This window comes from Oryctolagus cuniculus, chromosome 5 (assembly GCF_964237555.1).
Source record: "Oryctolagus cuniculus chromosome 5, mOryCun1.1, whole genome shotgun sequence".
Taxonomy (NCBI): Eukaryota; Metazoa; Chordata; class Mammalia; order Lagomorpha; family Leporidae; genus Oryctolagus; species Oryctolagus cuniculus.
Window position 1 is genome coordinate 51,497,894 of NC_091436.1, and position 23,927 is coordinate 51,521,820.

General features: G+C 39.6%; 1 protein-coding gene across 8 annotated transcripts in view; it reads left to right on the forward strand.

Annotated features, from left to right (window-relative positions):
• The window catches only part of MCM9 (minichromosome maintenance 9 homologous recombination repair factor), a 404,677-nt gene that overhangs the window by 71,018 nt on the left and 309,732 nt on the right, over positions 1-23,927 (forward strand). For all 8 annotated transcript variants that reach the window (XR_011388551.1, XR_011388552.1, XR_011388553.1 and 5 more), the window contains 4 exons: positions 18,091-18,293; positions 19,269-19,472; positions 20,784-20,866; positions 21,284-21,429. Coding sequence is in view for 5 of the 8 variants with exons in the window: in XM_051855376.2 (XP_051711336.1) it covers positions 18,091-18,293; positions 19,269-19,472; positions 20,784-20,866; positions 21,284-21,429 (636 nt within the window). In the remaining 3 variants the exon portion in view is untranslated. The remainder of the gene's footprint in view (positions 1-18,090; positions 18,294-19,268; positions 19,473-20,783; positions 20,867-21,283; positions 21,430-23,927) is intronic.

A 23,927-nucleotide genomic window follows, 5' to 3' on the forward strand; every position in this document is an offset into this window, starting at 1 on the left:
GAATATAATTCCTAATGAGAGCCTGGTTCTACACACAAAGACATGAAGAACATTGGTAATGATAGAATATAAGGGCAAATAAAACTGATTGTTCTTGAAAAAGGCATAACAGAAAAGAATAAAAACTTATTCTTAATCACTTTAAAAGGTAATTGATTGAGGCTGGCGCTGTGGCCCTGGCCTGCAGTGCCAGCATCCCATATGGGCACCAGTTCTAGTCCTGGCTTCTCCTCTTCCAATCCAGCTCTCTGCTATGGCCTGGGAAAGCAGCAACAGATGGCCCAAGTCCTTGGGCCCCTGCACCTGTGTGGGAGATCCAGAAGAAGCTTCTGGCTCCTGCCTTTGGATCTGGCTGTTGCAGCCATCTGGGGAGTGAACCAGCGGATGGATAGAAGACCTCTCCCTCTGTCTCTACCTCTCTTTCAAATAAAAATAAAATAAATCTTTAAAAAAAAAAAGGTAATTGACCATCTAAAACAAAAATAACAATAAAATATATTGTAGGAGATAGGTATGTGTATGTGTATGTTTATATATATAAAATGCAGAAATAAAATCCATGATAATAACAGCCTAAAGAATAGAAGACATGGCTGGCGCCACGGCTCAATAGGCTAATCCTCTGCCTTGCGGCACCGGCACACCAGGTTCTAGTCCTGGTCGGGGTACCGGATTCTGTCTCGGTTGCTCCTCCTCCATTCCAGCTCTCTGCTATGGCCCGGGACTGCAGTGGAGGGTGGCCCAAGTGCTTGGGCCATGCACCCGCATGGGAGACCAGGAGAAACACCTGGCTCATGGCCACGGATCAGCATGGTGCGCCGGCCGCAGTGGTCATTGGGAGGTGAACCAATGGAAAAGGGAAGACCTTTCTCTCTCTCTCTCTCTCACTGTCCACTCTGTCAAAAAAATAAATAAATAAATAAAAGAGTAGAAGACATAAAATTTACTGTTGTATGCTATTACACTGTACATGAAGTAGAATATTATTTGATATTAGGGTATAGTAAGTTAAAGATGTGACCTGTAGAACAACTGCTACAAAATAAGAGGTATAAATTGAATCATAAAATAATCCAAAAGAAAGCAGAAAGAGAAGAAGGAAACAAAGAATAAATAGAACAAATAAAACATAGTTTTAGAAAGTAATATATTTAAATTCAACTATGTCCATAATCATATTAATAATAAATTATATGAACAATGAAAAGTCACGTATTTGTCAGTAGATTAAAAACATCCTGTGTGCTACCCTCTAAAAAAGGCATATTGGTAAGTTAAAAGTACAGTTGAGAAAAAAACATTATGAAAACACTAAAACCTTGTCAAGAAATTACAGAAAATTAAAACTTCCCCCTTGAACATAGACATAAAATTTTTTAGCAATACTTTAGTAATTTAAATATAATACCTTATTATCCTAAGAATTCATGATTGGTGTAATATGAGAAAAACCACTCAATGTAATTTACAATATTAGCCAAATAAAATCATCCCAATATATGTGGAAATGTATTTGACAAAATTAAATACCCACTCATGGTTAAAATTCTCAGCAACCTAGAAGAGAATTTCCTCTTCCTGTTTAAATAGTATCTATGAAAAACCTACAAAAAGCATCTCATACTTAATAGTGAAAAACTGAATATTTTCCATTTAAGATAGGTACAACTCAAGGATGACCACCCTTACAATTTCTGGTCAATATTGGAAATAAAAAACCTTTGGCTCAGAAAGGGAAAAGTTAAAACTATCTGTTTTATATAATATGAATTTCTACTTAGAAAATTCCAAAGAATCAAGAAAAACTAGTATAAGTGAATCTTATAGGGGCTTTGAAAATTAATTTTATTTCTGCATGCTTAATTGGAAATTGAAATAAAAATATACCTTTATAATGGCGTTTCCAAATAGGAAGCATTTAGGGGTCTAGCAAAATATGTTCTAGATTTCTATACTACAAGCTGTAATGTGTTGATAAAAAAATTAAATCAGAACTGAATAAATGGAGATTATATATATTGTTTTTGTTGATTGGAAGACTTAACATTTTTAAGATGTAGGATCTCCCCCCAAATAATTGTAAGGACAAATGGATATTTCCTGTCCATTCTCTGAAGATCTGCTAATTTTAACAGATATTTGTAGACTAATAGCAGAAAAATCCATACAAATTGATTAACATTCACAAGGTATCATAGAAGGCTGTACAATAATCTAATACCCATTTTCATAGGGGAGAGGGAAAAAAATGGCCATGTAGGCAATTTAGAAGGGTGATAAATGGCTTTTAGAGGAAATGACTGGATCCAAGGACAAACAGTGGCCTGAAACAAAGTCCTTCTCAGTTCTGGGGGAGGTGGTAATGAGTGAAGGGTGGAACTTCACTGTGAACACTGATGGGTGTGCTATGCAGATGAAGTGTCCTGGGTCATCTCTTGCGCTGCTCCTGGAGGAATAGATGAGATGTCTGGACACAGCAGTGACTTTTAGTACTTTCTCTTCTCTGGCGGTTAATATTTCCTTATTGTTTGACTTACTGGTTATTTTTTATTTTATTTTATTTTTTTTATTTATTTTTTTTTATTTATTTGTTTTTTTTTGACAGGCAGAGTGGACAGTGAGAGAGAGAGACAGAGAGAGAAAGGTCTTCCTTTGCCGTTGGTTCACCCTCCAATGGCCGCCGCTGCAGCTGGCGCACCGTGCTGATCCGATGGCAGGAGCCAGGAGCCAGGTGCTTTTCCTGGTCTCCCATGGGGTGCAGGGCCCAAGCACCTGGGCCATCCTCCACTGCACTCCCTGGCCATAGCAGAGAGCTGGCCTGGAAGAGGGGCAACCGGGACAGAATCCGGCGCCCCAACCGGGACTAGAACCCGGTGTGCCGGCGCCGCAAGGTGGAGGATTAGCCTATTGAGCCACGGCGCCGGCTTGACTTACTGGTTATTGAAGAGAAGATAATTGTATTTCTTTTGGAAGAAATTTCTTTAGTCATAGTAGAGAATTTCAGAAAGAGTGCCCCCCCCCACACACACACTGTACTAGAGGCCAAGAAACAAGGTTAGAAGGTTCTTGGTTCTAATGCAGCTTCTGCAGCCTTCCAATTTCCCTTTATTCAAAAGTGTTCAACATGGCAAAGCACCTATACTTTGGAGTGTTGTTTTCTGAGCACCATCATAATCCATAGAATCAATGCAGTACAGTCAAAATCCAAACAGGCTTGCTTGCTAGATTTATTTATTTATTTATTTTTTGCAGAAACTTACAAAGTAATTTTAGGTTGTATGTGGAAAGCCACAGGATAGCCAAAATGACTTGAAAAAGTAAAAATTGGGGGAACTTACTTTATTTCAAGATTTACTGGGGCCGGCACTGTAGTGCAGTGGGGTAAAGCCCCAGCCTGCAGTGCCAGCATCCCGTACGGGCATCAGCTCAAGTCCCAGCTGCTCCACTTCCAATCCAGCTTTCTGCTGTGGCCTGAGAAAGCAGCAGAAGTTGGCCTAAGTCCTTGGGCCCTTGCACCTGTGTGGGAGACCTGGAGAAAGCTCCTGGCTCCTGGCTTCAGATCAGTGCAACTCCAGCCGTTGTGGCCAATTGAGAAGTGAACCAGCAAATGGAAGACCCTTTCTCTCTCTCTCTCTCTCTCTCTCTCTCTCTCTCTATCTCTCTATCTCTATCTCTATCTCTATCTCTATCTCTGCCTCTCTCTGTAACTGTGTCTTTCAAATAAATAAAAATAATGTTTTTTTTTAACTTTTATTTAATGACTATAAATTTCCAAAGTACAGCTTATGGATTACAATGGCTTCCCCCCATATCATCTCTCCCACCCGCATCCCTCCCCTTTCCCACTCCCTCTCCCCTTCCAAAAGGTTTACTATAAAGCTTCAATAATCAAGGCCGTGTAACATTGCCATAAGGATAAACAATTGATTTTCAAGAACAATGCCAAAGAGAAAGGATAGTCATTTTAAAAAAAGTTGTGCAAAGAAGAACCTGTACACAAATGGTTTATAACAGCTTTATTTATAGTCACCGCAAATTGAAAACAACACAGAAGTCTATCAACTGATAAATAGATAAATTTTGATAGGTCCATACAATAGAATACTACTAACAGTATAAAGAAACAGAGTATTGTTATGTGCAGCAACATGGATGAATCTTACAAGTATTGTTTGAGAGCTGGCCTAGCAAGTAAAGCTGCCACCTGTCAATGCTTGCATCACATATTGGTGCTAGTTCTTATCCCAGCTGCTCCACTTCCCATCCAACTTCCTGCTATTGGCCTGGGAAAACCAGCCGAAGATGGTTCAAGTGCTTGGGTCCTTGCCACCCACATGGGAGACCTGGAAGAAGCTCAGAAGTATTGCTTGAAGTCAAAGATAAGCAACACAAAAGGCCACTTTGTTTATGATTCCTTTTATGTGGAATTGTAGAAAAGAAAAGCAGTTAGCCTGGCCTCACCAAAGTCTCTGCTTCCTGTTTGAGATCTGAATACTTGTTCTTCCACTCCTGCCATGATGCGTTGCCATCTGCTGCCCACCATCTGAGGCCAAACCAATGGGGTCACTCAATCTTGGACTCTGAACTTCCAAAATTGAGTTAAATAGACTTCTTTATATTATAAAGGTAAGCTGTGTCAAATATTTCACTCTAGGTACAAAAAGCTGACTAACATATATGGCAACCATGGATCTCTCTCCTTAGTTTTTTCTTTGAAGTCTCCCATATGGGTGCAGCTGACCTAACATTTGGGCTATCCTCCTCTACTTTCCCTAGGCATTAGCAGGAAGCTGGATTGGAAGGGGCGTCCGGGATACAAACCAGTACCCACATGGGGTGCAGATGGAATGTTAGCCCACTACGCCACAGCACTGGCCCCTGCTTGGATTTTTGACATGCAGTTGTGAAGGGAGGCTTACCGGCTGTGTCAGGATGTCAGCCCCATGAAATTCTTTAAATGTTTCTGTCTTGGCTACTATCCAGAGTTTAATACCTTTCTGAACTGTTAGATGGATTGCAACTGCTATTTTAGCCTTCTAATTTCTTTATATTTATGTAAGAATATTTAAATTTTGAAGCATATTAGCATATACATTTCATTTAAAGATTACTATGATTAGTTAACTTAAGGAATTAAAGGCTATTGTTCTTCTGTAGTTATTATACTCAAACCATGTCTTCTTCATTGCCTGTTAGCATAGATATTGATAGTATTCTGTTTTGTTTCTCCCTACATAACTATTTCTGGATTCATAAAGGCATTTATACTATTTATTACTGCCATGTAACTTAAAAGACACTGAATTCCTACACATTGCATAACTGTAGAATTAGGTAATGCTCGTCAGTGGTTTATGTTTTATTTCTCCATCTTGATCCATGGAGTGGAGACATTTTTAATTATGTTATAATAAGACAGCTTGCATTACTGTGAGCCCCTCTGAACTTACTGAACTATTTCTGACCTGTTTCTAGGGATGACTAGACCATGGTGTGTTGGCAAGTGTCTCATGTTAGCTGCTTTGATTTCTGAACATAACGGTTCTAACACTTGTCGGCCTGAAAATTTTGACCTGATTTAACATTTCTCACTCTGAAAATTTAAATTTCCCTTAGAAACAGTAGCAGTCATTCAACCGGAATTTGAATCCCTTCTCTTTTGGATATTAGGTTCCATGTTTTCCTTACAGAGAATGTGGTTTGAAAAAAGAATGCTCAGGAAGAGCAGGCACTTTTCAGATAGCAAACATATTCCCTCTGCAATTATTTTTTTTGTGAATTCTCAATAAAATTATTTGAAACTTAGAATCACTGTCATCACTAACAACAAATTTCCAGTGATAACAATGGCAGTGAATATCACTCCATTCGAAGTAAAACTTTTTTGTTGAATAGTCATTGCAGTTATGATAGGAACAGTATAAGTTTTGGGATCAGAGACCTGGAGTCAATTCTAGCTTCCATTACTGCTTTTCTGACCTTGTGGGAGATTACAACCATCTGTAATCATCAGTTAACTCATCTATAAAATGCAAATAATAATACTCTTCTTACAGGGATGTTCTCAACTTAGAATTCAGATAGGTCAGCTTCCTGGCTCAGTGCCTACCCTATAGTCATGTCGATAGATGAAAATTGTGCCTGCTTAAGTACTCTGTTTTTTAAATTTTAATTTTAATTGGCTTTTAACAGATTCAGTGTGCTTTTTAGAACCACTTTAAGACCATAATGATATTCTTTTCCTCCCTTCCTCCTGTTCTCTCCTTTCCACCCTTTTCATCTCCCTTTTTTTTTCATTTTTGAGATAACATATTTTAAATTTACATACAATAAAAAGACTTAACACTTCACCGAATAAAAAGTTTAACAAATAAAAAGTAAAAAGATACTAGTTTAGTAGGAATATAGACAGTGGCTATAAATAATTGAATGGAAAATTGACCATTTCACTCATCTGTAGTACATTTTAAAGTACTATAAAGTACACAGATCATTAAAACTATAGTAGTACAACATTCTTTTTTTTTTTAAGATTTGTTTATTTATTTGAAAGGCAGAATTACAAAGAGAGAGAAGGAGAGGCAGAGAGAAAGAGTGAGAGATCTTCCATCCGCTGGTTTGCTCACCAACTGGCCGCATGGCCAGAGCTGCACCAATCTGAAACCAGGAGCCAGGAGCTTCTTCCAGGTCTCCCACGCAGGTGCAGGGGCCCAAGGACTTGGGCCATCTTCTGCTGCTTTCCCAGGCCATAGCAAAGAGCTGGATTGGAAGTGCAGCAGCTGGCACCAGAACCAGCATCCATATGGGATGCTGGCCCTACAGGTGGCAGCCCCACCCACTATGCCACAGCGCTGGCCCCAGTAGTACAACATTCTTAACCATTGGTTTGACAAAGATATAAAGCAAAACTTTGCAAAAGCTCTATTTGCAGCAATACTGATACACACAGATGTTTCTTTTTTTCTTTTTTAAATTTTAGCTCCCCCATATGAGATAACATGCAGTAGTTGTCCTTCTGCATCCAGCTTATTTCACTCAATATGATATCCTCCATTTGTGTACATTTTCCTACAAATAGTAGAATTTCATTTTTTAATGGCTGAATAATATTCCATTGTATATATATACCACATTTTCTTTATCCACTCATCTGATGATGGACACTTTGATTGATTCTAAATTTTGGCTATTGTAAAGAGTGCTGCTATACAAATGGTGATGCAGGGATCTCTTTGATATGTTGTGTTCAAGTCTTTTGGGTATATACCCAGTAGGACTGCTGTGTCATATGGCAAGTCTACTTCTAGTCTTTTAAGAAATCTCTACACTGTTTTCCACATTTTCTGCACTAATTTACATTCCCACCAACAGTGTGGAAGTGTTCCCTTTTGTCTACATCGTCTGCAGCAATTGTCACTCTCTGTGTTTTGGATTTTAGCCATTCTTACAGGGGTGAGATGATAACTCATTGTGGTTTTGATTAGCAATTTATGGCCAGTAATGTTGAGCAGTTTTTCATATATTTGTTGGCCATTTATATTTCTTTTTTTGAGAACTGTCTATTGAAGTTGTATAATTGCCCAGTTTTTAGCTGGATTGGTAGGTTTTTTTTTGTTGAGTTATTTTAAGTTGCTGATATATTTGGGATATTAATCTTTTGTCAGGTAAGTGGTTTGCAAATATTTTTTCCCATTCTGTTGGATGTCTCTTCACTTTGTCGATCATTTCCTTTGATGTGCAAAAGTTTCTGAGTTTGATATAGTCCCATTTGTTTAGTTTTGCTTTTGTTTGCCCTTTCTCTTAGGGTCTTGTCCAAGAAGTTGTCTCCTATATCAGTGTCTTGGGGTGTTTTTCCTACTTTTTACCAGAAACTTTATGGCCTCAGGTCTTTGATCCATCTGGAATTGATTTTTGTATATGGTGAGCAGTATGGATCTAATTTCATTCTTCTAAACACACACACACACACACACACATACAGTTTTGCTGGCACCATTTGATTTTTAGAGATTAGCCTTACTACACTGTATGTATGAGCAATTTTGTCAAAAATCAGTTTGTTGTATGTATGTGCATTAGTTTCTGGGCTTTCTGTTCTGTTCCACTGATAAATGTATCTGTTTTTACGCCAACATCATTCTGTTTAATTACCATAGCTTTATAGTATGTTTTGATGTCAAGTATTGTGATACTTCCAGCTTGATTTTTTGTTGTTGTTCAGAATGGATTTGGCTATTCTAGGTCTTTTATGATTCCTTAAGAATTTTAGGATTGCATTTTGTAATTCTGTAAAGAATATGATTCGGGGAGCTGGCACTGTGATGTAATAGGTTAGACCTCCACCTGTGGTGCCTGTATCCCATATGGGCACTGATTCAAGTCCTGGCTGCTCTGCTTCTGATTGAGCTCCCTGCTAGTGGCCTGGGAAAGCAGCAAACGATGTACCAAGTACTTGGACCCCTGCACCCATGTGGGTGACCCAGAAGAAACTCCTAACTTTGGTCTGACTGGCTGTTACAACCATTTGGAGAGTGAACCAGTGGATGAAAGATTCTCTCTCTCTCTCTCTCTCTCTCTCTCTCTCACTCAGCATTTCAAATAAGTAAATCTTTGAAAAAAAAAATGACGAGGATAAAGGATTGTGAGAATACCATTAACATGTTTGATTATTTATAGTTTTGTAGAGTATTATTTTGCTCCCTTTTTTGTATGCTAAATAGTTGTTTTAAGCTGAGGATCTGTAAATATAGAAAAGTCAGGGGGCTGGTATTATGGTACAGTGAGTGAAGCTACCACTTTTCATGCTGACATTCCATATTGGACTGTGGCTCAAGTCCTGGCTGCTTCACTTCCAATCCAGTTCGCTGTTAATGTGCCTAGGAAAGCAGCAGATAATGGCCCAAATACTTGGGGCCCCTGCCACTCATGTGAGAGACCCGAATGGAGTTCCAGGCTCTTAGGTTTGCCTGTGCAGCCCTGGCCATTAGGACCATTTGGGGAGGAAACAGTAGATGGAAGATCTCTTTCGGTCTTTCTCTCTCTCTGTCTACTTTTCAAATAAAATAAATAAGTCTTAAGAAAAAAAAAATTTGGAAACTGCTATGTGAATGCTATATCACTGGCTGTTTTCTAGCCTGATTACTTTGGCAAGGTGATCACTCAAACATTGTGGAGATAGGTTTTGCCAGAGCCAGAGTCTGGTGTTTGATGGAGTGACTTTACTATGTACCAGTTGGGGTAAGCTAACTTCTGTGGCAAACAGTGGCTTAACTCAGGCAGAAGTTAATTCTCACTTAGGTGTATGTGTGACACTAATCCCATTTAACCTGATCTAAACCTAATCACCCCCCAGTCTCACTGCATTTGATGTTGAGGAAACATAGTTTGTTGGGGGCACAGAAAAATTGTATGTCTGGGATACAAATTGCATGGCATTAAGTGTACTGTCTAAATTATTTTAGCTGTACAGTTTAGAATCATACTGTTGTGCAACCAGTCCCCAGAGTTCTTTTCTACTTGCAAAGTGAAACTCTACACCCATCAAAAAAACTCCACACTTCCCCTTCCTCCCAACCTCTGGCAACTACCATTTTACTTCCTGTTTCTATGAATTTGAATACTCTGGATATTTCATGTAAGTGAAATCATACAGTGTTTCTCTCTTTTTTTTTTTTTGCCCTTTTTCACTTAATATGCATGTCCTTGAGGAGCTCCTTTATCTGTGTTGTAGGATTTTCTTTCTTTTGAAGGCTGAATAATTTTCATTGTACATATAGAACACATTTTCTTTATCCATTTCTTCACCTGGGTTGCTTCCACCTCTCTCTGTTGTGTAGGGTGTTGATAAGGACGTGGGTATGGCCTTATTACTCAGCCTGGCTACCACAAGGCCTTGCAAACTAGTTTTAAATCATTTTATACAACTGAGAACATTTATTGGACCTTTGTGTTCAAATTCTTTTTCAGTCTTGCTTTTTACCAGGTGGAATTTAGAAGCAGTTCTTTTTCCAGTGCTTCAAATCCTCAAATTTCTGAGCTGTCTTTATTGTCTTTTATTTCTCTTTGAGAATTTGTCAGCCCTATGGGAACTATGTTGTGGCTCAGCGGGTTAATCTGCCTGCTGTGATGCCAGCATCCCATATGAGCACCAGTTCCAGTCATTGCTGTCTCCACTTGCCATCCAGCTCCCTTCTAATGCTCCTAGGAAAGCAATGGAAGATGGCCCAAGTACTTGAGCCTCTGCCACTCATGTGGGAGACCCAGATGAGCTCCAGGCTTCTGGCTTCTGCCTGACCCAGCTCGAAATGATGTGGCCATTTGGGGAGTGAATAGTGGATGGAAGATAGCTGTCTGTCTCTCTCCCCCTCTTCTTCTATCTCCCTATACCCCATAATTCTTCCTCTCAAATAAGTAAATAAAAACAATTTAAAAAAAATAGGGCTTGATCACTTCAATCCTCCCCCCCCCCCCCCACACACACAGAAAACTGGTCATTCTTGCCCAGGCTCATCTATTTCCTGCAATAATTTGAACCTGAAAGTTTTTCTTGCTCCTGCCAGTCTGATGTGGAATGAGAGTAGAGTGCTCTGTTCTATACCATCACTTAGGGCCCAGGCTCCTCTTTCATGGATCTTTCAGACTCCAGAGTCTGCTCTTTGTCCTCCACTGGCAAATTAATAATACAACAGAGAATTTCACAGGAAGTTTTTAGGGGTGGAATCCAGAAGTTGTGTGTGTTCTTCTACCCTCATCCCATTGTCCAGACTTATAGCTCTACTTCACTATAAAGGGATGGTGGGAAATATAAACTTGCTGTGTTTCAATGAGGAAAAAGGCAAGATTTTGTGAATATATAGCATCTGTCAACTCATGCTGAATTTGGAAGTGTAAGCATCTGGGTTAGTGATTAAAGCCAGAAGTCAAGATAGGCATCATCCCACAAAGTGTATTTGGAAGTAGTGGGAGACCATCACAAAAACAGGACACTTTCTGGAATGCCTATACTGATAAAATCATCTGTTACTTAACTTTTCAATGTTTAGAAAAATTACTGCTATATTTGTAGGAAAGTTTAAATGTGAATTAAGGGAAAAGGAGTTTTTGACAAATCTAGAGTTTTTTGATGGGTGTAGAATTTCACTTTACCAGTTGAAAAGAGTCCTAGGGACTGGTTGCACAACAGTATGATTCTAAACTCTACAGCTAAAATAATTTAGGCAGTAAACTCAATGCCATGCAGTTTTTACCCCAAACATTGAATTTTTCTGTGCCCCCACCAAACTGTGTTTCCCCCATACCATTATTACTTGATGACCATTGAGCCTGTCAGTATAAAAGAACTCTGGATTTTAGAATTCCTAAGCTTTGTAAAGATTTCTTTTTGTATCATTTAATTAGGTAGATTAAGTAGTTAGATACCTAAACCATCCATAGAATCTTTTAAGACAGTAGGAGTTGTACATCTAAAATGTTACAACCCACAATGGAGGCAGTTTGGAAGTAAGAGCTTAGCACATCCAGGTTTGAACCTTTGCTGTACTGCTGTCAGTGCAACATTGGGGAAGTTAATATCTCTGAACTTCCAGTTTGCTTTTTTCTATTATTTTGATAGTATCAGGTCATGGATTTAGATTCATGTTTTATTTTGAGATAATTTTTGTAATGTAAGGGAGGGATCGTGCTTCATATTTCTGCTCACAGAAATTCAGTTTTCTCAGCATAATTTGTTAAAGAGACTGTCCTTTCTCCAGGGATTGATTTTAGCTTCTTTGTCAAAGATTAGTTGGTTGTAGATGCATGGATTGATGTCTGGAGTTTCTATTCTGTTTCATTGGTCTACATGTCTATTTTTGCACGAGTATGAGGCTGTTTGATTATAACTGCTTGTAGTATGTCTTAAAATTTGGTATTGTGATACCTCCAGCCTTGTTTTGTGATATAAATTGCTTTAGCTATTCAGGGTCTCTTGTGTTTTCCATATGAATTTTAGCAGCATTTTTCTAGTTCTGAGAAGAATGTCGTTGGTATTGTGATTGTGATTGCATTGAATCTGTAAATTGCTTTTGGTAGTATAGACAATTTAATATTAAATCTTCCAACCCATGCACATGGAAGATTCTTCCATTATTCTTTGTGTCTTATTCTATTTCTTTAATCTTTTGTAATTTTTATCATAGAAATCTTTCACCTCTTTGATTAAATTTATCCCAGGGTATTTAAAACTTTTGTAGCTATTGTGAATGAGCTGATCTTAGAAGTTCTTTGGCAGCCATAACATTGTCAATGTATAAAAAACTATTGATTTTTGTGCATTAATTTTATTTTATATCTTGCAACATTACCAAACACTTTCAGGAGTTCTTATATCTCTTAGTGGAGTCTTTTGGTTCCCCTATTATGTAGAATCATATCATCTGCAAACAGGGATAATTTGACTTCCTCCTTTCCAATTTGTATCCCTTTGATTTGTTTTTCTCATCTAATGACTCTGGTTAAAACTTCCAGGACTATATTGAAGAGCAGTGGTGGACATGGGCATCCTAGTCTGTTTCTGGATCTTAGAAATGCTTCCACCTTTTCCCTATTGAATATTATGTCAGCTGTGGGTTTGTCATAAATTGCCTTGATTGTGTGGAGGAATGTTCATTCTATACCCAATTTGCTTAAGGTTTTTATCATGAAAGCATGTTGTGTTTTATCAAATGCTTTCTCTGCATCTATTGAGATAATCATATGGTTTTTATTCTTTAATTTGCTAATGTGATGTTATCACATTTAGTGATTTTGGTATGTTGAACTATCCCTGCATACCAGGGATAAGTCCCACTTGTTCCTGATGAAGGATCTTTCTGATGTGTTTTTGGATTCGATTAACTGGTATTATGTTGAGGATTTTTGCCTCTATGTTCATCATTTATATTGGTCTGTCATTCTCTTTATGGCATCTTTTTCTGGTTTTGGAATTAAGGTGATGCTGGCTTCATGGAAGGAGTTTGGGAGCATTCCCTCCCCTTCAGTTGTTTTGAATAACTTGAGAAGAATTGGAATTAGTTCTTCTTTAAAAGTCTGGTAGAATTCAGCAGTGAAGCCATCTGGTTGTGGGCTTTTCTTTGTTGGGAGGGTCATTATTACTGATTCAATTTCCACCTTGATTATGGGTCTGTTTAGGTTTTCTGTGTCTTCCTGACTCAATTTTGGTAGATTGTATGTGACTGGGAAACTATCCATTTCTTCTAGATTTTTCAATTTGTAGGCATAGAGCTGTTTGTAGTAATTTCTGATGATTCTTTTCATTTCTGTGGTGTCCATTGTAACATCTCCATTTTCATCTCTGATTTTTTTCTTTTTTTTTGACAGGCAGAGTGGACAGTGAGAGAGAGAGACAGAGAGAAAGGTCTTCCTTTTGCCGTTGGTTCACCCTCCAATGGCTGCCGCGGCCGGCGCGCTGCGGCCGGCGCACCGCGCTGATCCGATGCCAGGAGCCAGGTGCTTTTCCTGGTCTCCCATGGGGTGCAGGGCCCAAGCACCTGGGCCATCCTCCACTGCACTCCCGGGCCACAGCAGAGGGCTGGCCTGGAAGAGGGGCAACTGGGACAGAATCCGGCGCCCCAACCGGGACTAGAACCCGGTGTGCCGGCGCCGCTAGGCGGAGGATTAGCCTAGTGAGCCGCGGCGCCGGCCTTCATCTCTGATTTTATTGATTTGAGTCTTCTACCTTTATTTATTTATTCATTCATTTATTCATTCATTCATTCATTTTTTGGTTGGTTGGGCCAATGGTGTGTCAATTTTATTTTTTCAAAAAGCCAGTTCTTCATTTCACTGATCTTTTATATTATTTTTTGTTTCAATTTTGTTTATTCTCTAATTTTAATTATTTTTTTTCTCCCACTAAAGTTGGGTTTGGTTTGCTGTTGTTTTTCTGCGTCATTGAGATACATTGAAAGTTCATTTATTTGATACCTTTCCAATTTCTTGATGTAGGCACCAACTGCTATAAAATTCCTTCTGTAACTTCTTTTGCTGTATCCCATAAGTTTTGATATGTTGTATTGTCATATCCAGGAATTTTCTGATTTCCTTTTTCATTTCTCCTGTGACCCACTGTTCACGTTGTTCAGTGTCCATGTATTTGCATATCTTCTAGAGATTCTTAAGTTGTTTATTTCCAGGTTCGTCTCATTGTTAAGTCAGAAAAATTGCATTCTATATAATTTCAGTACTTTTGAATTTTCTGAGACTTGCTTTATGGCCTAGCATATGGTTTGTCCTAGAGAATGCTTCATGCACTGATGAAAAGAATATAATTCTTCAACTGTGGGTTGAAAGGTTTTGTAAATATCAGTTAGGTCCATTTGACCTAATGTATAGTTTAGCTTTTTTGTTTCTTTGTTGATTTTCTGTCTAGTTGATCATTCCATTGATGAAAGTGTGGTGTTAAAATCCCCTTTTTTATTGTATTAGAGTCTGTGTCTCCCTTTAGATCCATTAACATTTTAAATAGCCAGATGCCCTGGGATTAGATGCATATAAATTTATTTTTTAAAGATTTATTTATTTATTTATTTGAAAGGCAGAATTACAAAGAGAGAGAAGGAGAGGGAGAGAGAGAGGTCTTCGATCTTCTGGTTCACTCCCCAATTGGCCACAATGGCTGGAGCTGCACCAATCCAGAGCCAGGAGCCAGGAGCTTCTTGCAGGTCTCTCACGTGGGTGCAGGGTCCCAAGGACTTGAGCCATCTTCTGCTTTCTCAGGCCATAGCAGAGAGCTGAATCGGAAGTGGGGCAACCGGGATGCAAACTGGTGCCCATATGGGATATGGCACTGCAGGCAGCAGCTTTACCCGCTATACCACAGTGCCAGCCTCTGCATATACATTTATTATAATCCCATTTTCTTGTTGAATTGATCCCTTAATCATTTCATAATGCCATTTTTTGTCTATATTTTAACAATTTTTATTTAAAGTTTAATTTGTCTGATATTAGGATGGCTATACCTGCTTGCTTTTGCTTTCTGTTAGCATGAACTATCCATCCTATAACTTTCAGTCTGCTTGTCTCTTTGAGATATATATCTTTTAGGCAGCAAATAGTTTAGTCTTATTTTTTAAATATTCAGCCAGTCTGTGTCTTTTAATTGGAGAATTTAGGCCATTTACATTCAAGGTTGCTATTGATAAGTAACGACTTGGCCTTGCCATTTTTCTGTAAATATTCCTATTGTTTGCTTTGGATTTGCTTTGGATTTCCTTTGTACTTTTACTGGGAAATTCTCTCCCTTCACATTCTTTCATAATGATGACTATCTTTCTCTGTTTTCTGTCTGTAGCAATTCTTCAGTATAATTTGTAAGGCTGGATGAGTACACCTTTCCCTCTTTCAGATTCCCAGAGACAACTGTCTTCCTCCCGGCACTATCCCCTTACTCCTTTTGCATAGGGATCTACCTGACTTTTTCTCCCACAAAATCTCCTCTTCCCTGCCAACTCCTCTATTTTTAATTGCCCCTATTTCTGGTGATGTCTCCCATGTTAGCCTTTCATCTTCACACACAAATCTTCCTTGGTCCTCTTCTTTAAGCCTATTCTTCTCATTTCTCCCCAATTACCTCAGGAATGATTTACCAACTTCTTTGTGTTTTTGCTTGTTCATCTTCTTCCTCGCATTAAGGAAAATTTTAGATTGTAAGCTTTAGATAAGGTACCCAGGTGTCTATAGAGTAGTTCCTGACACTGCATCCACTCTGAGGCTCCTCATCTTCCAGTGGTCCCACTATAAACTAATTGGGGGAAGGGACTGGCTGGGTACCTATTTGAAATCTTTTTTTTTTTTTATTTGACAGGTAGAGTTATAGACAGTGAGAGGGAGAGGTAGAAAGAAAGATCTTCCTTCCGTTGGTTCACTCCCCCAAATGGCTGTTACGGCTGTCACAGCGCCAATCTGAAGCCAGGAGCCAGGTGCTTCTTCCTGGTCTCCCATGCGGGTGCAGGGGCCCAAGCACTTGGGCCATCCTCCACTGCCCTCCTGGGCCACAACAGAGAGCTGGACTGGAAGAGGAGCAACCGGTACTAGAACCTGGTGCCCATATGGGATGCCAGCACCACAGGCGGAGGATTAACCAAATGAGCCATGGCACCGGCCCCCGCCTATTTGAATTCTTATTACAGTCTTTTGTGCACCAGAAACAGTCCATAAATATTTGTTGATCATCAAGAGGAAGTGAAATCAATTTCACCTAGCATTGAAAACAAAATTTGTGTGATTAACTAATATGCAGTTGCATTTTGTTTCATTGCTAGTATTGTAGAAATATTTATTCTTTATAACAAATGTAAATAATATTGCTTGAGTATGAATTAAATGTACTTTTGCAAAATTTATAGTACCCATTTACTATAGTATTTTATGCAAACCATACTCAAGTTCTAAACAAGTGCCATTTCAATAAATAAATTATAAGATAGGGATGGTCTATTCAGAATTATTCTGTTTCTGACTTTTTAAAAGTAGATTTCGTTTTTGGTAAAGGTGCTTTGTATTTCTGTTATTAATGAGTGTTTTCTTGTGCCATTTGCCACACATATTTTGAAGCTTGCTGGCTGGAGCCAACTGGAAATTTGTCAGTGAGTCTGAGTATTATTTTGAGGAATTGCTCATGATTAATTAATTTAAAAACAGTATCCTGAATGGGCTCTGTCTTAGCAGTGAAGATGCCCACATCCCACATTGTAGTACCTGAGTCCAATGCCTGGCTCTGCTCCTGACTCCAGCTTTCTGCTACTGCAGACCTTGGGAAGCAGCTGTAATGGCTGTAAGTGATTTGGTTCCTGCCACCCACGTGGGAGACCTGGATTGGGTTCCCAACATAGGCCTCACTTGGGGGGCGGGGGGCGTGGTCAGTATTTGGGGAGTGGACTGGCATATGGTGGCTCTTTTTCTATCCAGGTCTCTGCCTTTCAAATGGATAATTGAAAAATCAAAATGAAGAGAAATAAAAGTCAATACCTAAGTTCTCTCACATGCCTGCCTATTCTGCCACTGCTTTGTTTTGGACTTCTGTGCTTCTTTACTGACTATTGTGCTAGCATCCCACCCTGTTTCCATAGGCAGTCCTTCCCTGCCTAGCCCACCCATGAAGCCTAGACCATTGCATGTCAGAAACTCCATGTGGGGGCCTGTGCTGTGGTGTAGTGGGCTAAGCCTCCATCTGGGTGCTGGTTCATGTCCAGGCTGCCCTTCTTCTGATCCAGTTTTCTGCTATGGCCTGGGAAAGCAATGGAAGGTGGACCAGGTGTTTGGACCCCTGCACCTGCATGGGAGACCTGAAAGAAGCTCCAGATAGACCCAGCCCTTGCCATCATAGTCACTTGGGAAATGAACCAGTGGATGGAAAACCTTTCTCTCTGTCTCTCCCTCTTTCTCTCTGTAATTCTGCCTCTCAAATAAATAAATAAAATCTAAAAAATAAAAAAATTTAAAAACTCCATGTGAAATCCTTATATTTCTTGTCTCTCTTCCTGCAGTGGTTGAAGTTTTTGCTTCAACCACTCACCATTCTCTAAGTCATCCTTCCCTGTCTACACTCACCCCCGCCACAAGTATATGTCTTTCCATTAAAAATGTTTAGAGATCTTGAAGGGATGCAGTTCAAAAGCTAATTCAGGAGGTTTCTCTGATCATCTTTTCCATCCATATAGATGGATTCAGTCATTCTTATTTCTCCTAGGATCTTTATACTTCCAGAATTTGACATATGCTGCCTTCAGTTACATCATAGCTAATGGATGCAAGCTGCTTAAGAACAGTATGCATGTCTGGTTAATGTTGTACACTTCTTAGCAATTAGCAGAGGGGTCTGCTCAGAGTTGTGGCATTAAAAACTATTTTTGAACAGTTACATCTCAAGATACAGCAATTTCAGTGTGCTTTGTCTAACCTTGTTTACCATCACCTGGGTCATTGCATATTTTCTTTCACAGGATTTTCTCTAGATTTTAAGACTACAAGAGCAGCCCTCTTATTTAAGAAATAAAATTATGTCTTTTATTTGAGTATCACATCCGTGAATTGCGTGCTTTCTCTTGGTAGCCTCGTGTGCAAGCTGAACACAAGGACTACCATCTTGGCAGCAACCAACCCTAAAGGCCAGTACGACCCGCAGGAGTCCGTGTCTGTGAACATTGCCCTTGGCAGCCCTCTGTTAAGTCGATTTGACCTGATCCTGGTTTTGCTTGATACTAAGAATGAAGACTGGGATCATATAATTTCCTCCTTTATCTTAGAAAATAAAGGTATGTGAAGACAAATCATTCAACCTGACCAATTAATTAAGGAAAATTTCCTGTGAAGAAAATGAAATAAATGTCCAAGGCACCCTGCCCAACAGGCAGTAGAGAAGTACTTAGCAAACAGTGACAGGAGCTGGTTAGCAGGCCCCAGAATACTGAGTAGAAGGGACTTCTTCTATTTGCCATTAATGAGATTATAGTTGGGAAACAATATCCTTTGTGATGAGAGGGCCCAAACTTGGGATGTAAAATTACCATTCACCTCTTGCATACAAAGAAACCTAGACTGAATTGTGAGCAGAAATCTCTAAATAAGGGATTTTCTTTCAATTAGATTTACTCAAGTACTATTTATTACTATTGGGAAGACCAGAATTATTCTGAATAATTTTAACCCCTACAGGAAACTTAACTTTTATTAAACTAAGATATTCTTAACACCAGGGCAGGTATTTGGCATTTTAGTTAATATGCCAGTTGGGACTCTCGCATCCTATATCAGAATGACCGGTTTGAATCCTGGCTCCACTTTGATATCTGGCTTCCTGTTCCAGTGGACTCTGGGATGGTTTATGTGTTTGGATCCCTCCCACCCATGTAGGAGACTTAGATTAAGTTCCTAGTTTCCACCTTCAGCCCTGGCCCTGCCCCAGCTGCTTTAGACATTTGGGGGAATAAAGTAGATAGGAGCTATCCTATCTGCCTCTCTCTCTCCCTCACTCCCTCCCTCCCTCCCTCTCCCTCCCTCCCTCCCTCCCTCCCTCCCTCTCCCTCTCCCTCCCTCCCTCCCTCTCTCCCTCTCAAATAAATAAAAGTTAGATCCTAAGAAGGCTTATTCTAGAACTCTATGCTGTGCAGAGAACAGGGCTATAATTCAGTAGCCACAAAACTAAAAGTTCCTTAAAGATGAGTACAAGAACTTTATCAAAACCCTTAAAATGAAGTGTTTGTTCTTAGAATTTATTTACTCATGTGCAGGTTACCCAAGCAAATCAGAGAAGCTCTGGAGCATGGAAAAGATGAAAACCTACTTCTGCCTCATCAGGAAGCTACAGCCCTCACTGTCTGACGTGGGCAATCAAGTCCTTCTGCGCTACTACCAGATGCAAAGGCAGAGTGACTGCCGGAATGCTGCACGGACAACCATCCGTCTGTTGGAGAGCTTGATACGATTAGCAGAAGGTACTATGTGCAAGGTGCCAGGCTGGGCACCATGGATTAAAAAATGAATTAGAGGCTGCCGCCACGGCTCACTTGGCTAATCCTCCGCCTGCGGCGCCGCACACCGGGTTCTAGTCCCGGTTGGGGCTTCTGATTCTGTCCCAGCTGCTCCTCTTCCAGTCCAGCTCTCTGCTGTGGTCCGGGAAGGCAGTGGAGGATGGTCCAAGTCCTTGGGCCCTGCACCCGCACGGGAGACCAGGAGGAAGCACCTGGCTCCTGGCTTTGGATTGGCGCAGTGCGCTGGCTGTAGCAGCCATTTGGGGAGTGAACCAATGGAAAAGGAAGACCTTTCTCTCTGTCTCTCTCTCTCACTGTCTAGCTCTGCTTGTCAAAAAACAAAACAAAAACAAAAAACCACGAATTAGAACAATCCCTACACAAAGGTGCTCAGAGACCACTTAAAACATGTTCTCCGAACCCTGAGACTTCCATTCTTCTAAGATCACTTTGTTGAGTGGAATGTAGTGTTATTAGGAAAGAAGGATCTTAGGACATTCTGTACCTTAAGATGCCATTTCTGCAGTTCTGTTTCTCAGTGGCATCTCTGTTAGCATTTAGAGTGGGATAGTTTTTGTGAGGAATCGTTTCCCAAATAGCATCTCTAGTATTTAACTCAGTAATTTCAGGTGCACTCTATCCTTCTAACAACCAGAGCAAAATGTCATGCCCTGTCCCTTCCCCAACGCATAAGCTTACATGCACACATGCAACTAGTTGCAACTCAAACTTTGTTGCCTTGATACTGTCTTTTATATTTTAGCCAATGTTTAAATAATTCTTAAAAATATTCTTGTGAACTGGATGTATCATATGATGAAATAATATATGCTTAATGAAAAATATGCTCTATGCTAATAGTAGGGCAAGAAATACCCATGCCTCAGGATTGCTAGTTTTGTGACTTTGAGAAGTTCATTGATAAAAAGAAGCACCAAGGATGAGAGTTTTAATTTTGTAAGTTTCTAAAATAGATTTAAAAAATGGGGATTAAAAATTGCTGAATAGTTAACAGAGATGTTTATATGGCCCCATTGTGTGTTAGAACCTGGAGTATCTTTACATGTAAATACACAAAATTGCCTGGGCTGTGCAGATTAGACCCTTCGTTAGAGAAACAACCTTAAAATTAGCTGGACATTGACTTTTGTGCTTGTTCTAGTAAAACTAATTTATAATTCTTACCTAGTTCATTAAATACAATCTGGGGGAGGAAGTCAGACAGAAAATGACGTTTAAATGTTCCTGAAAAACAAATGTGTTTTGTTTTCTCAGCTCATGCCCGCCTAATGTTTCGTGACACTGTGACTCTGGAAGATGCTATTACAGTGGTTTCAGTAATGGAATCTTCAATGCAGGTAAGGATTTTTTGTGTATCTAACATTTAATAAACATTCTATATAACATGTCAAGAGTTATAGAAATGATCATATTCTAGATCTAATAACTCTTGAGAATATATCTTGGAGATAAATGCTGTTTCAGTGGGATGACTGTGCCCATGGATGGAAAGTAGGAGGGTCTTAATCCTTTTTCTCAGCATGGCTGAAGGATGGATGCTCTTGGTCCCACTAGTGACATTATGGCTTCCTGGAACAATGACTGCCACCATGGACTGGCGGAGACAGCCATGGAAATTTGAAAGGGACTCTCAGATGATTCTGATACCCAAAATGGGGATGTGGTGGGCTGGGCTTAGCTGCCTGGGGTTGCTGATTGCTAGTGTAGAAGTGTAGAAGCGTGGTAACTCTCCCTGGTATCTTCTCTCCCTCCAGGGAGGAGCACTGCTAGGAGGTGTGAACGCTCTCCACACTTCCTTTCCTGAAAACCCTCGGGAGCAGTACCAGAGGCAGTGTGAACTTATTCTGGAAAAGCTAGAGCTGCAGAGCCTCTTGGGTGAAGAGCTTAGGAGACTTGAAAGGTAAGGAAGAAAAAAACCTAGAGGGATATAAAATGGGAAAACCATGTTTGGCACTTAGTGAAGCAAAGGAAGTATAAACTAAGTATGAAATCTATCTGTACTGTTTGTAGGGGATTGCGTCAGGTATTATTGCAATATAATCAACCAGCCAGAAGTCAGTGGCTGAAATAAAACCAATACTACTTTAGTATTCACTCTTCTGGGAGTTAGAAATTCAGGCAGGCCAAGTAGGGGGGTGGCTTGTCTCTGTTCCACATCCTGAGGTTCTGCAGTACCAACTTAGGAAAGACAAGCAATGTTTCAGAATATACCTTTCTTAATGACTTGTTGAATGTGGGTAATAGACGTGAAGACACAATGAATGTGTCACATGCATTAGTCAAGACACAGGTTTCTTTCCTAAATACAAGGGAACTTTAGAAAGTTAATAGATAAATTTATGTTGGTGCAAAATCCAGGCATTTTTTTTCCATAAAATTTGTTTTCCATGAAGTTTCTGAAGACCTGTCATACATGAGCTTCAGAAATGCTAATCTTTGAGTCTGTATCTGAGAAACAGGAATGAAGAATGGCAAGTTTACGCATTCAGGTGTCTTTATGATCAGTAGAGTGACTTCCTGATTCACCTTAACCGGTTTTTGGTGTTGATCTTAAAGCTGGGGTCTGGTTCATGAAATGTATGTGGAAGTGGGGCAACTTCAGGAGAACTTGGGGACCATCCTGGAATTGTTCAATATGTCAGGTAAAACCTTGAGAGTTCCTTTCCCACTGTTTTCTTTCCCAATCATTGCCAACTCTTCTCCTATCATCATTCTCTTTCTAAATTATATCAAACCTCAGCAGCCTTCCTCAGGATGTGTGGGCACTGCCTTTAGCCTGTAATACCAAGGTGCCAGGCTGTGGTGAACTTTGACTAATACTTGTATAAGGTCGATGCTGTCCCACCCCTACCTTTCTGTGGTCGCCTAGCTTTTTCTATGATCCAGAGCATGGGTCTAAGAGCAAAGTTATTCCTTTGGGCCATTTATGGTCTATTGTAGCCTGTCCTTTTCAAGCCCCTCCTGAAATTGGCCTTGGCTTTGGAGAAGGGCTGCTCATTTTGGTTGACCTCACCTTCTCGAAACTGACATATGTTGGATTCATAAGGGAAGGAAATGAGACACTCACTGTGTGTTAGAAAAATAGCATTTTGGGGGGCTGACACTGTGGCATAGTAGGTTAAGCCTCTACCAGCAGTGCTGGCATCCCATTTGGGTGCTGGTTTGAGTCCTGGCTACTCCACTTCTGATCCAGCTCCCTGATAATGTGCCTGAGAAGGCAATGGAAGAAGGCCCAGGTGGCCCCTTCACCCACATAGTAGACCTGGAAAAAGCTCCTGGCTCCTAGCTTCTGGCTTTGGGTCAGCCCCCCCTCCAGCCATTGTGGCCATTAAGCAAGTGAACTAGCAGATGGAAGACCTCTCTCTGAATCCGCCTCTAGCTCTGTCTGTAACTCTGCCTCTCAAATGAATAAATAAATCTCGTTTTTCGAAAAAATGAAAAATAGCATTTGGACTTCCAGATTCAAAATGACCTTAGAGGGAAAGAAGGTTAAAAATAAAACACTATATATATATGTATACACATACATACATACATACATACATGTTTTTTTCTATTGGTAATTCTTTGTAATGCAGAGCCATGTTACAGTGTGGGTCCTCAAATGAACCAAGCCAAGTAGGCTACTGCTAAGACACGTTCTAAAACTAATCTTGTCAAGTGAGAAAAACTGAAATAACATTTGGGTTTTACTCTTTAGGAGAAAGCTCTCATTGCCTTTAGATGGTTGCATAATTATAATAAAATGCTTTGTATTTTCTTGGTATTTTTTTTCCAGAAAATACTTGACTAGGGACAGTCTACCTCAACTAGTGGCTGTTCTGTCCACTTCAAAGCAGGGCAACGATACTATTTTTTATGAAAGTATAGTAAAACTACAGAAATTTTATATAGGGGACATTTTAACTCCTGAAACAAAAATCAGAATAAAATGATAGGGCTAAGTTATTTTACCTCTTAATTTTCTCACCTTTTTTCACATTGTTGTGGAGCTTTAATGGTTATGAGTATCCCTGACTCAGTTTTATGCTGAGTAGTGTATTTGTAGTAAGTTTGAAAGTTATTTGCTTTTTTGTTTGGTTGTAACTCAAATTAGTAGCAATGAAATGTGGGTTTGCTGTGAATGAATTTTACACAATATTTTTACAATAATGCTTTGTGGATTTCTTCTGATTATAAAGGTAGTACTTTATGGAGTATTTTTGAAAGTAGCAGTAAGGAATTAATAAGAAAAAAGTCAGTTGCAATCTTTTTGAAGAAATATGTGAGGGTACTTCAAAAATTAATGAAAATGGAATTAAAAGGTAAGTTTATTTTGATGCAAAAAATATTTGAAATCTTTGGATAGCTTTTGTCATAGATCTAAGGTCATGGAAACTGCACACTATGAAAAAACTA